The 13,343-nt window shown below is 42.9% G+C and overlaps 1 protein-coding gene across 2 annotated transcripts in view; it reads left to right on the top strand.

Annotated features, from left to right (window-relative positions):
* The first annotated feature begins 357 nt into the window (after positions 1-357).
* Positions 358-13,343, top strand: part of vta1 (vesicle (multivesicular body) trafficking 1) — a 60,925-nt gene continuing 47,939 nt past the window's right edge. The window contains exons 1-3 of one of the 2 annotated variants that reach the window (XM_041975593.1): positions 358-530; positions 5,421-5,515; positions 12,146-12,273. In XM_041975593.1, coding sequence (XP_041831527.1) covers positions 440-530; positions 5,421-5,515; positions 12,146-12,273 — 314 coding nt within the window. In that variant the 5' untranslated portion in view covers positions 358-439. The remainder of the gene's footprint in view (positions 531-5,420; positions 5,516-12,145; positions 12,274-13,343) is intronic. The other variant, XM_041975594.1, reaches the window with a different exon arrangement.

Raw genomic sequence — 13,343 nt, 5'->3', positions numbered from 1 at the left:
ACTTTTTAAATATATTTTCCACTTTCAAAACAATTATGGCTCCTTCCATGTAAAATAAAATATTATTTCTGCCCTAAAATGACTTGGATTCATTGATTTATTTTATTTAACTTATTTTTAAAACAAATCCCTTGTAGTGCATTTCGTAATAATTCGTTTGAACGGTTATTAAGGCTCTTCCTGATATATAAAGGGATCTTTGTTCTGCGAGGGAACACTTTTTGACACTACACCCAGCCGTTAACAAACGGCACCACACCCCGCAGAGCTGCAGCGTGCCTCTGTGGTGACTCAGACTATCCCGGGTCCGACCTGAATGGGGCTACTGACGTCATCAAACTCTTGTAGACGGCCGTTCCAATTGGTTACGAACGCGGAAGTGAGTGGAGCACTTCACTAACAACAACATTTCTTCCATTGATGAGCTTGGAATACGGTGATGGCGCTACCGGCTCCTCTCAGACCCGTCCAGCACCACCTGCGGACCGCGCAGGAACACGAAAAACGGGACCCAGTCGTGGCTTACTATTGTAAGTGTGTATGTGAGTGTGTGTGTGATTGCTGGCTAATATTAGCGGTTAGCATCCAACCTCAGGGCATAACGTTAGCTTAGCTTCCAACTTTAATGAATTTGTTATGTTTTATACAGAAATACTTCACACTTGATGGCTGTTTCAGACCTAGAGGGTAGCTACAAATCGATCTGTTGTCTCACTGATAAACAATAAAGCTTCTTGAGTTTAAAATGTGCGGGCAGGATAATACTTCCGTAGCCTCATGTAGCTGTGAAAGTTTGGGGATTGAAGTAAATTTATTAACGTCAAACCTTTGACAAACCACAGGTGTGTTCTGGTATGATTCTGTTAACTTTGAAACCATCCAGGTTATCAATAACCCCAGAGGGGACCGGAAGTGAACTTTTTTTTTTTTGTGTGTCTTTATTTGATTGTACATATCAGTCAATCATCAATCATAACAGCTCATAAATAAAATTGATCAACACAGAAAGTAAATAACACGAGACAAATCACATTCTGATGCGAAGTATAAACGGATTAACAGATAACTAAAAGAAGAAAAGTAGTTAATTCCACGATATAATTTCCTTCATAAACCATTTCAGATATATTAGTAGATGAGATCTTATTGGTTACATATTGATGAGATTCAAAGTACGGTTCCAAGTCTGTCAAGAATTACTTGAACGAAGGCTTAGACTGAGAGCATTTGGCTCTATGGATGTGAAACTTTACAAACATGAGAGACAGATTAATAAGGGTATATAGATTCTTAACTTTGTGATAAAGGTAATAATTTTTTCCTCAATGTTCAACACTTGTGCAGTTCTAAGTTGCACATGGTTCTCCAGGTCCTTCCCAAAGGTGAAACTAAGTTAGCGATCATAGAAAAGATGAAATATGAAGGTGCATCTGATTAAAATCACCGTCAGTCATGAGTCTGTACTGAGACGTCAGACGCCAGGAATGAAGAACCGGACAAGCAGCGTGACGTCACCAAAAACACAAACATGCAGAGATTTTTAAATGAGTTGTTAGTTTAAATATTTACACTGAGAAATATGATCTACCCTGAAAAGATTTGATCCTTTAAAATTGTGCCACCTGCACGGTGCTGCATCATCTTCATCAACAAAGTCCCGCCCCTCCGGAACCCACAAAAACTGAACTCTGTTTTCAAACTGTACATTTTGAATCCAGTGTGTTGCAGCAGGGAGACATCTCAGACCTGCAGGATAGTGGGTTTTGAGGAGCAGGGTTGCTAGCCAGCTCACTGGCTACAATAAACAATGACCGACATCAACATGTCTGTTTGTTGCCGGAAGAGGCAACGATCCAGAGCATGGCTACGCGATCACGAAGACGCACGGCTACATGGTGCAGAGCAGGGCTACGTGGTCCAGAGCAGGGCTACGTGGTTCAGAGCAGGGCTACGTGGTTCAGAGCAGGGCTACGGGGTCCAGAGCAGGGCTACGGGGTCCAGAGCAGGGCTACGTGGTCCAGAGCAGGGCTACGTGGTTCAGAGCAGGGCCACGGGGTCCAGAGCAGGGCCACGGGGTCCAGAGCAGGGCTACGTGGTCCAGAGCAGGGCTACGTGGTCCAGAGCAGGGCCACTCGGAAGAATAAACAGATCAGAGTAAACGACCATATAGTTCATTCTTCTCTAAGAAAAATGTCAAAATCAAAACCGACTAATCAAGGTCCAAAACACTGGAGTTTTTGTGTAATTGCTCTAATAAGCTGCAGCGATCAGGTAGAAACAGGTGAGACACTGATGGAACCAACGAACATGACCGAGGTACAGTCCTGAATACAAACACACACCCACTCCGATGCTGCTGGCTCTGAGAGATTTATTTTAAAGTCTGATATGAGACTCAGTGGGAGCTTCCTACAGTTCCCTTCCTTCTTCAGGAGCCTGGCGAAGTATCTGAGGTGGCTGATAAATATAGAGCTCTGCTTCCTCAGTGCAGCAGGAGTCTGCATCTGACCCAGTTGAGTGACGTGGGCCAGCTACTGTAAAGCAGATGCACAGACAGAGATATGGAGGAACCTGCCGGATCAGAAGCACGTGTCCTCTCTGCTGGCGGACGCCTGCTGAGGGAAAGTAGGAAAGTTTAGCTTGATGTGGTCTCAGCTTATCCTCTGAATTTATCAATCACACAGTGACAAGATGTTCGGACTGCAGCCGTGTCCTGCCTCTGAAGCTCTGATTAACCAGCCTGTGTGTGCATCATGAATGCATCATGTGATCAAATAAATTTGGAATAGTGGAAAAATGCCTTTACTGCTCCATGTCTTCTTCTGATGCTTTGAAGTCTTAGAGCTCCTCCATGGTGACTGTCATCATCATCATCATCATTTTTAAGGCCAGATTTCCTGGGATGTTCTTCTCAAGCTGTTTGCTCCGTGAGGTGAGACTGAGCTGTCCGCTGAGACAAAGGAACCGTCCACGCTGTCATGATGTGAGACTCGTCACTTCCCACGCATCAAACCACATGTCTTCACTCAGCTCGTAGCCCTGACATACAGAGACTATTCTTCTTTTAGACACATAAATCAGAGGGATACAACCCTGGATGCAACATCACCGCAGGATAATATGAACGTCTTTATTATAGGATGGATTTTTTCCTCATTTCTCTTACAGTTATTTATATTTATATCGTCTTTATAAACCTGAGCATTCTGCTCTTATTTCCATTTTTCACAGCATCCCAACTTTTTGGGAGTTGGGTTGTAAATGAGTTCACCTGAAAGTAAAACCCAGTTTCTGTTCACGTTGCTGCGGTGACTGGCAGACTTCCAGGCAGGAGAAAGAAGTTTGGCCCAGTTTGGCGTGCATGCAGCCGCTGGTCTGGTTCTGGTTGGGGTGCAGTCAGTGTGTGGACCAGTGATCTGACCAGGCCACTGGAGGTCAGCAGCACCATGTGTCTGGACTTAGAGCCTCATTTCAGCAGCTGCTTTAGCGTGTGAACACGGTGGTGGTTCGAGAGGCAGGAGGCTTCACCACCCTAGTTTCAGGTCTCACGCATGAGCTGAGCCGGGCGGTCGTGGGGTTTTTATATCTTTTGTATATTGTCCTTTTTTTGTATGTACTCTAATGTAAATGAGTAGTTTCACTGGATAAAAGAAGCTGCTACAAGAACCCAGACGAGGCTCATTTCCAGGTTCAGAGCCAAAAACAATATTCTTTACATGCCTGAAACAGCTTGGATCAGACAACAGTGTTAATAATTATTTGTTCTTGGCAGCCTCTGTGCCATAATGTTTAAAAAAAATTGAAAATATTGTTTTTCTGCACTTGTTTACAGTCTGTTAGATTTATAAAAATAACACTCAACATGTGCAGATTAACAGCCTCAACATGTACCAGTAGCCTGTAATACAGGACAAAAATATTTAAAGGTGTAGCATCAGCCTTACAGCGTGATTTTTGTTTTATTTTAAAAGAACCAACCCCAAACAAAAAGAGATGGAAACGTCAGAAAGCTTCAAACATTCAGAAGCAGATATTCAGACCTTTAACTCTCCTAAATGAAATAAATAAATATATGAGACACTCAGTATGTAGGAAGTAGGAAGAGTTAAAGTCTTTACTCATGGCTGAGACCAGCAGGTAGGCCTCAGGTGTTCACGGATGAAAGGACAAAGACACTTAAAGGCTCTGCTAAGTTTTTCTATGCCTTATCCACTCGTATAATCAGAGGTTGTTGTAGCATTTAGATGCCAGTTTACATAAAGGAGGATGGAGCAGCAGCGGTGGCGAGTAGACCTGCAGGAACCAGGTTTCCCTGGTCCTTCTCACGTCTGAGGGCTGGAACTGAGATCCAGGATCTGCTGAGTGTTTGTTCACGTTGGTCATTTACTTTGTTTTCATGTTTTCCTGCAGCTGGGGAGAAACACCCTGTCCAGTAAGTGTTTTATGTAACACCTGCAGTGTGAAAGAAGCTCTGAAGCACTTTACTTTTCCTGCTGGCTAGTCCTTCATCTGAATCTTTTCATGTTACAGTGCTGGCTGATATTAAAGGAAAAGGAAGATTTTCTGATGGTAATTATGTGCAGGATGGGCAGGATGGCAGCATCAGAGGGGAAAGCTTTGCCAAACACCCCACGGTCTCTGTAAATTACAGCCTGGAGGATTCTCACCAGTTTTTAAATGCTTGTGTTCTTCTGTTAGAGAAGTTGGATAAATAAAGAAGAGTCATTCAAAAGAAACTCAGATGGTTGTTGCATGTGTTTTCCAGTCTCTGAAATATACGTATCTATAAAACGGTCTTCTCAGCAGCTTGTCAGTGACCCTGCTGCAGAAGTTTTGTGCATCAGAAGAAAGAAGCGGACTAGAAAATGAAGAAGTTGTTGGTTGAATCAAACGGACCTCTGATGACCAGCAGAGGGCTCAAACGTGGGAGAAGGACTCTCCATTGTTTGAGTGTTGTTCAGTTCTGGCACAAAGGATGTCTTTGTGGCTTGTTGACTGGCTTGCTGGCTGCTTCAGTGACTGGGAACTTGGTGTTTCCTCAAACTGTCTGGTTAACTGCGTCCATGTTTTTGGAAATATTGAGCAGCTTGATGGAAACTCGGCAGGTGGGGCTGTTCTGGTGCTGGACATGACATGCTGAGAGGTCCAGGAGCTGGAAATGAAAGTTAACTGGGTCCTCTGGCTCTGGTCAGCAGTTTTACAACTTTTAGATGATGTAGCGGGAGGATTTAATTGATCACTGAGGGATTGTGGGAGTTGTAGTCCTGAGCGAGATTCCCCTCTCTCTGATCAGGACCGTTCCAGCTCAGATCGGGTCCAGAGGAGAACAGAGGTGTTGCTGCTGTGAAACATTGATGAGGGCTGTGTGTGATGGGTTGAGTGAAGGACTGGACTTTACTGATGTCTGTGCTCTCCTGCAGGCCGGCTCTACTCCATGCAGACGGGCATGAAGCTGGACAGTAAAACACCCGAGTGCCGAAAGTTCCTGATTAAACTCATGGACCAGCTGGAGACGGTAAGTTCTCTTCCTCACCCATCACAGGGGAGGAGGGTCAGGGAAGATGGGGTGGTAAAGTACAGGTAGTTCTTTCATTACATGCACTTCAGTGGAGAATCAGTTCTCTATGAGGGGATCCAGACACTCAGGAGGAGGCTGCTGGTGAAGTTTGAAGCATGTTTTTTCTCTCGCGGAATCACATATTACTACTGGAGCAGCCATGTATGAAAAACTTTCTTCTTTCTGAATAGATATGTACTACATGGATTCTCATATCATGTTAGATTTATTTCAGCTCTTCATCCTTTCATGTCAGTCAGTCTTGCTTTATTTAGAAGCTTCTATTTTTATGCTTTAGAGTCTGTTGGTTGTGGTGTGTCAGACTTCAGCTCGTAGATGTTTGCAGCACTGGTTTCTGCACCACAGCTGTTCAGTCAGGTTGAGGTCTGGACTCTGCATCTCTTGTATATCTGCTGCTGTGTTTGGGATCATTGTCCTGTTGCATGAGACAGTTCCAGCCAAGCTTTGGCTGCTGGACAGATGGACTCCAACTCCAGAGGAGTTCATGGTCCACTACATGACTGCAAGGTGTCCAGATCCAGTAGCTGCAGAGCAAGTGCAAGTTTTCATCCCCCCACCATCAAATTCAACCGTTGCTATGGGGCTTTTGTGCTTCCTGAACAAACATCTCCACTTTGGTCTGGTCTGTCCAAAGAACATTGTTCCAGAAGCCTTGTGATCGGCTCAGGTGCAGCTTTCCAAAGCGAAGCCGTGTGGAGAGTTTGAGATGCAGCTCTTGGGTCTGAACTTGGGCTGAACTTGCTGGGATGTCCTCTCCTTAGAAATTTAACAGATGCCTTAAAAGGTGTCATAAAACAAAACCAGTTAGCCTGTGCTTGGCTAACTGTATTTTTTTTCCTTTTTCAATAAATAGAAATAAGATAATAAACATGAAACATGATTCAGACATCATGTGGACACCTCTGCTCTGGTTATTCCCATACTGATGTGAAGCAAGCTGTTCCCTCGTCTGTCATCAGCGCCCACATTTAAAGGTTTTGTGGGGTGTTGGGATGGAGAGCAGGGAAATAAACAGACTGGGAACAGACTAAGACGAGAAGATGGCTCAGTTTTACCTCCAGCGACTTTCATCTTATATCTGAAAAATGTGACATGTCCATGTGGTCGCAGGGGCGGTTCTAGGGGTGTCCGGTGTGGGACGGTGCCCCCCTGACAGCAGGCTTAGGCCCCCTTTTCTACACAGTCCCTGATTTCTATCTTCAGGGTGATGTTTCTATGCTCAAACTGAAAGGTCACAATCTAAAATCACAATTTAATTTTCAAGAATTATCACTGCATGTTAAACATTTCTGTCCATAGCAGCTTAAAAATAAAATAATCAAAACATTTTTCATGAGCTTCAGTATTAAAACGTGACCTAATTATTGGTGCAGTGAGAATAAAGGCAGATCTTTTAATTTCACATCTTGCATTCAGAGGTGAGATCTTTATCTTTCAGTGACTATTTTTAGTCAAACCAAACTAAACTAACCACACAGCAGTGGTGTCAAACGGATGGGAGAGCATTCTTTACTAGATGACGCTCCTATCCCAGCATGCAACACAACATGAAGTATATTCACATTTTCTCTGCTCACTGATACAAACACACATGTGCTTCAACAACAGCGTCCTTGTCTGTTCCTACTTATTCCAGTGAGGGGTTGCTGGTAGCCAATCCGAGAAGCAAATAGCTAAGAGGCAGGGCACACCCTGGACACGCCCATCACAGCGCTGCTAACAACATGTTATGATCATTATTAAATTTAAAATGTTCAAGCTACTACATCATGTCGTTTAAATTAGATCTTAAGCTGTTAGCTTGTAAGTGGGATATGAAACTTCTCCTGCCTGCCACTAGAGGGAGCCTGTGTGCTACCAGGAATTTAACCAATTATCTTTAAGTAGAGAGTTGGAAAGAGGAGTGGGGAGGAGTCCCAAATTCCTGCAGCAATGTTTGGCCTTTATTGATCACTCAGAACCAATTAAAGCGCGCACACACACATACACACTTTTTTCTCCTGAGGCAGGTTTTACAAAATCCTCGTAGCTTCTAATGAGTCAAGATGTGTTTCCCAGCAGGACACACATCTGCTGCTTTGATCCATACATCTGTGTTTTCCTGACATTCAGTAAACTCGCTGAAACGCTCTTAGATGGAAGGTCGGTAAGTCATCCAGTTCATGTCCGTCTCACAGCTGATGGAGGTTTTCTGTTATCTGTCTACAAGTCCACTTAAAAACAGCCAACAGAGGTCAGTTCACACAGATTAAAATTACACTAATTCACGTTTCAGGTTCATCGTTTGAATTCTGAACCAAGTCCATCGTCTTAAAGAGAAACTTTTTACGTTGTTTACAGGTCATGAAATATCTTTACCAGGTGAAAAACCTTCAAACAGAAACGAAGGAAATACATATAAACTACTGTTCGCATCATATTAGTATTTAAACATGGAAAGTCCAGTTACAGATTCAAAAATATAAAATGTAAATATACAAATTGATTGGCCAAATATATTCAAAGCACCTTTAACTGGTCTGAATTGATGCTTTGCTGTTAAAAATAACTCAGCTACCAATCAAAGGAGTCTAAACTGCCGTCAAGGCTCTTCATTCATTCAGTCCGTAAACAAAGCAGCTTCCTCCCCCACCCGCTCTCACAGCATGGATCAATCGTTTTGACTCAACACCAACCATCAAGACACCGATAATCAATCAGGATAAAAAACAAGCGTGTTTCTAGTGCATTTTATGTTTATGATGAAACCAGAATTTAGAGAAAAATCTTGGTTTAAGAAGCATAAAATGCTCCCAGTAAACTGCTGTAACTGGAAACAGGAGCACTTTCTCTTCTTTTTTCATCCTACTGATAAATGAATATGTGGTCGTCCTTCATTTTAAAGGAAAATGTCATAGAGGAAAAAACAAAGTTTAAACAGGTTGTTTTCCTAAAACAGACAAATCAATACATCAAGTTTAGCTTTCAGTCGTGTCGTTGGCTGGATGGAGACCGAGCAGGTCTGGCCGTGAACCGCTGGTCCTCGGTAGAGTTTTACATGCTGGGTGTACTTCGTGGGGACACCTTGAGGTTTTCTTTGAGCCCTTGTCTCCACGATAAACAGAAGCCTGAGGCTGTGACTCATTACAGAGCAAATGAGTCAACAAACCAAAGCAGCCCTCTCCCTGATGACCTGGCTCCTTCATCTGATGCACGGTGGACTCATTAATTCCATTTTCCAAAGTCAAACCGGCTCAAATCTCTGAGGGTTTGCTCTCACTGGGAAGGAGGAAAATCATTTACTGAAGAATCAGCTTCAGATGAAGCAGGGTGGAACAGTCTACCAGCAACCAGTCAGATGCTGCAGCGTGGAGGTTTGTCTGCTGCTCTTTTCCAGCCAGTCACATTTTAAACAATTCTTCTTTATGTTTTTACACAAGAAAGTTCTGGAATAAAGAGTCCCTGCAGTTTTCTTTCAGCTTCTGCTGCTTCATCATCCAGCTCTGAAACATCTGCAAGCAGTCGGAAAATTCATCACTTATTGAAAACCTGAACTAAAGATCAAAAATCTAACAACTCATTAAAGACATATACAGCAATTCTATACAAAGACACACATGGACACAACTTCCAGAGCTCTCGATGAAATGTCGGCTTCAACCTTTCACCATAATGTAATGTCATGCAGGCCAACCCCTGTAGTCACATCCAGATGTTAAACATCGTCTTTTAGATGGTTCAGGCTGCATTTGTTTGCCCTGACACTTGTAACGCCAGGTTACTCCAGCAGGGGGCACTAAGATAAAATTACCATAAATACACTTCCAGTCCAAAAAAGCTTTGATTCCAGCAGCATGTTGATGACGGAGAGTCCGGCCACTGCACAAAGCCTTCTCCAGCACATCCCAAAGATTCTCCATGGGGTTCAGGTCTGGACTCTGTGGTGGCTGATCCATGTGTGAAATCATGTCTCCTGTTCCCTGAACCACTCTTTCACAATCTGAGCCCCATGAAACCTTCTTCAAGGTTCAAGGAATCTTTATTATCCCTTGAGGCGAATTTGCTGTTCAGCAAGCGGTAAAAACAGTCAGTCAGTGCAGAATCACACAAACAAAAGTCTTTTTTCATATCTGTTTATCAAAAAAGTCTTTGATAAACAGATAAAAAAAAACAGAAATTAGAGCTACTTGTTCAACTTGTTTGACAGGGCGATGGCTGCAGGGACATGGTTTGTCCCTGTTTGTCCTGCATTTTGGCAGGATGGAGTAGGAACTCATGAGCCAAGGGGTGGCTTTGATCTGCAAGGACTGATCGGGTCTTACTTAGGACTGTAGTATGAATCAGAGGTCATTCAGGTTGATCCCTGCACCTTTCCCACACTTCACCACTACAACTACAACCCCCTGAAATCTGTTCCTATTTTCAAGAGAAAAGAAGCCGTACCAACAGGTGAGGCATTGTTATCTTGGAATATTTCCATTCCATCAGGGAGGATGGAATAACCTGCTCCTTCAGTATATTCAGGTGTCTACTGACCTCATTCTTTGGACACATAATGTTGTTGAACCTAGACCTGAACGTAGACCTGACCAACTGCAGCAACCCCAGGTCCTAGACTGACCCCACAGGCTTGTACAGTAGCAGTAGACATGATGGCTGCATTCCTTCATCTGCCTCTCTTCTTACCCTGATGCTCCATCACTCTGGAACAGGGTAAAGCTGGACTCTTCAGACCACATGACCTTCTTCCATCGCTCCAGAGTCCAGTCTGATTCCACCAAACGTTTAATTGATCACTGATCACCATCTTTCAGGATGTTTTTCTGACCACATTCTTCCTGGAAGATGATGGTTCCCCAACATCCTTCCAGGTTTTAATAATGGTTGGACAGTTTTTAACCCAGTTCTAGTAGTTTCTGCTTCTCCTTAGATGTTTCTCTGCTTGATGCCGATGATCTGACCCTTCTTATGGGCTACGACCTGTTTGCCTAACGCTGGCACTCATTACAGGACCACACATTTGATGATAACTACAGACGGGTCACACAAGATTTCTCTCTTCTGATCTTAGAGTGTGTGGCACTGCAGAGAACTTCCCACATTAACCATCTTCAGCAGAGTCTCAGGTTCTTCACGTTTAATATTCCACATCTCGAGTAGTCAAGCGAGACTTCAGTGTAAACAAAAAAGGCGGCCGAAAAGGAAGCAGCAATGATTGGTTGTTTTCTTATTTTACAAAAAAACAATCACAAAAAAGAAAAAAAAAAAGTTTTCTGAAAAAAAAAACAGTGATAGAAATAATAGCGTTGTCATGTTAATCACACGCATACACAGGAAGAACATGCAAACGCCACACAGACATAAATCATATAAAAATACTTACAAAAATATGAGTGAATTTTAAAAAAATGAGCAGATTCATTTTTTATCTATTTGCTTTAACTATTATTTGTTTAAAATTTAATTTTTTTCTTTTATTCCAGCCTTTTTCTTTTTGCTGTTGCATTTTCCGGATTTCTTTTCCGGCATTTACTTTGTTTTTACATCATTTTATAAATATTAAATGGTGGAAAACAGTGTGGAAATGTTTGTTAGTTTCACCCAACAAGGCAATGAGAAGCATTTTAACAGTAATCCCACCATAATAAAAAATAACTCAAATTATATAGTAGCAATAAATTTAGACACTTCCAGACATTAGTTTGGTGCATATGAGCTTTTGCTTAGTCATGTTCCCCTTCTTTAAATATGATGCAGATGCAGAATTCCTTTGATCCCAGATTCTTTATATTCCCCGGCCAGTTGTCCTCCCGCCGTCCTCTCACTGGTTTTAGATTCCTCTGCTGCTGCACCACACAATGATTTAGTCCATGAACAGTGTATCTATTCAGGCCAGTTAGGGTCCACCTACCAAAGTGTTTTCTTTACTGCTTTTACAAGAAACCTGAATCCCTGCTGGATGCTGTAATGGAGACGGAGAGCACGGTGTTTAAAGTAGATGGTGGCATGAATCGAGCGTCACACTAGATGACGCTGACTGAGGCCAGGACGGGTTCCCTTGAGGTGAAATTTTCAACGTGACAGGGATGGTTTTTCTTTTTTTTTCTTGCACTGAACTTAAGTTCGGGAGGGTCTGGATTCATTTCACCGATAATGCGTTACCACTGACTGGTCCTTTTCTTTTTCTGAGCTGGAGGACAGCATTGACAGGAAGCTGTTAGGCTGCTAACTTCCTGTTCAGGGCTCGGTATCGCCACTAATTTCCTGAATCGGTTCCTTTCGATTCAGCCTGATTTGATTAAATCAATACAATTTGATATCAATTTATTTATAGATATTTAGACATGTTTGGGCTGAATCCAGGCTGCTTTAGGCACTTATTACTCACTGGCAAGTGTTGTGGGGTCCACATGTCAGTTGCCAGCCTGATCGTGGATTACGAAGTATTTTCTGGGCCAGAAGCGGTTCTGATACAAGAAGCCTTCTTTATGGCAATTACTTGTGGGCCACATGTGGTGGTCATGTGGCAGAGTTTTGGCAGCCATGCTCGCATAACCTGTTTGTAACTGAATATTATTTGTTTTGCAGATGAAGAAGGAGCTGAGTGACAATGAGTCCATCAGTCAGGAGGTGGTCGGCAACGCCCACATCGAAAACTACGCCTTAAAAATGTTCATTTACGCTGACAATGAGGACAGAGCAGGACGATTCCACAAGTGAGGAAAACAGTTTTTTCCTTTTATGCACTTCCTTTTATAAACGTGACAGACCAGTCAATTTTATTTCCATTCCCCAACAGCTGCAGAGCACATCACGCTGGCAGACAGATTCATGCTAGCAGGTGAAAGCTGTTTTCAGCCTCAGTTTGTTCTACAAAAACAAGTTGACAGCCAGAGAAATGCTGTAAACCCCAAGCAGATGATAATTACAAGTCACACTGAGACACATCTACTCAATACTAACTAAAGCTGGCACATTTTATTGGACTCTAAACATATAACATGGAGAAGCAGAAATTTACATTCTGTAAGTGCATCAGGACTTTTATAGAAAGATGTTTTAGACAATCAGGTGTATTTTTCCTCATTATCCTTCAGAGGGAGCACTGATGTCAGCGAGCCTGTTGACCTCTAATTACAGTATGGTAATAGTGTTGAGTTGCTATGAAAATGAAGGAACCTGCTGGCCTGAGAGACACAGAAGCATCCGAGAAGCAGAGTTTGGATTTTACACTGGAGGCGGTAACGTCTCAGTTTCTCAGCTTTGAACAGAAAGGCTGTTTTACTCTGCAACTACTCCAAAACTGTGGACTGACCTGTAAGCTTGTCACCCAAGCAAGGCAGTGAAGGCGTCACAGATGAGCGCGGTAACATCCGGTGTGCCACGCTGTTTGACTGCCTGCTGTTCAGCACAGTCAGCTGGAGCCTGCAGAGGCTCGTACAGCGACTACACAAGCAACAGGTTGAGAGAAGAATGTCCATGTTTTCAGATGATTTATTACGGGTAAAAACAACATGACAGTTTAGCTGGTGGCAACCCAGCACCATGTTCTCGGAGCAGCGAATTAGACATCTTTACAGATGTGCACATGCTTTAATCTTTTTACTTTAAGATGCATACCTTGAGGTAATTTTATGTTGATACTGACTTCTAGGTCCAAACCCGATGGCAGGAACCTCCACAGGCCAGTTCCAGTTTAATCTTAACATGCAGGGGCGACGTGTTGGCACAGCTCTCAGGGATTTTAACTGTTAATTGTTGTAATTGTTACTTTGGTTGTAAGTGA

This window comes from Melanotaenia boesemani, chromosome 22, assembly GCF_017639745.1.
Source record: "Melanotaenia boesemani isolate fMelBoe1 chromosome 22, fMelBoe1.pri, whole genome shotgun sequence".
In the NCBI taxonomy this organism is placed as follows: domain Eukaryota; kingdom Metazoa; phylum Chordata; class Actinopteri; order Atheriniformes; family Melanotaeniidae; genus Melanotaenia; species Melanotaenia boesemani.
The sequence above is the reverse complement of the archived record's forward strand: the minus strand, read 5'-3'. Positions and strand labels throughout refer to the sequence as shown.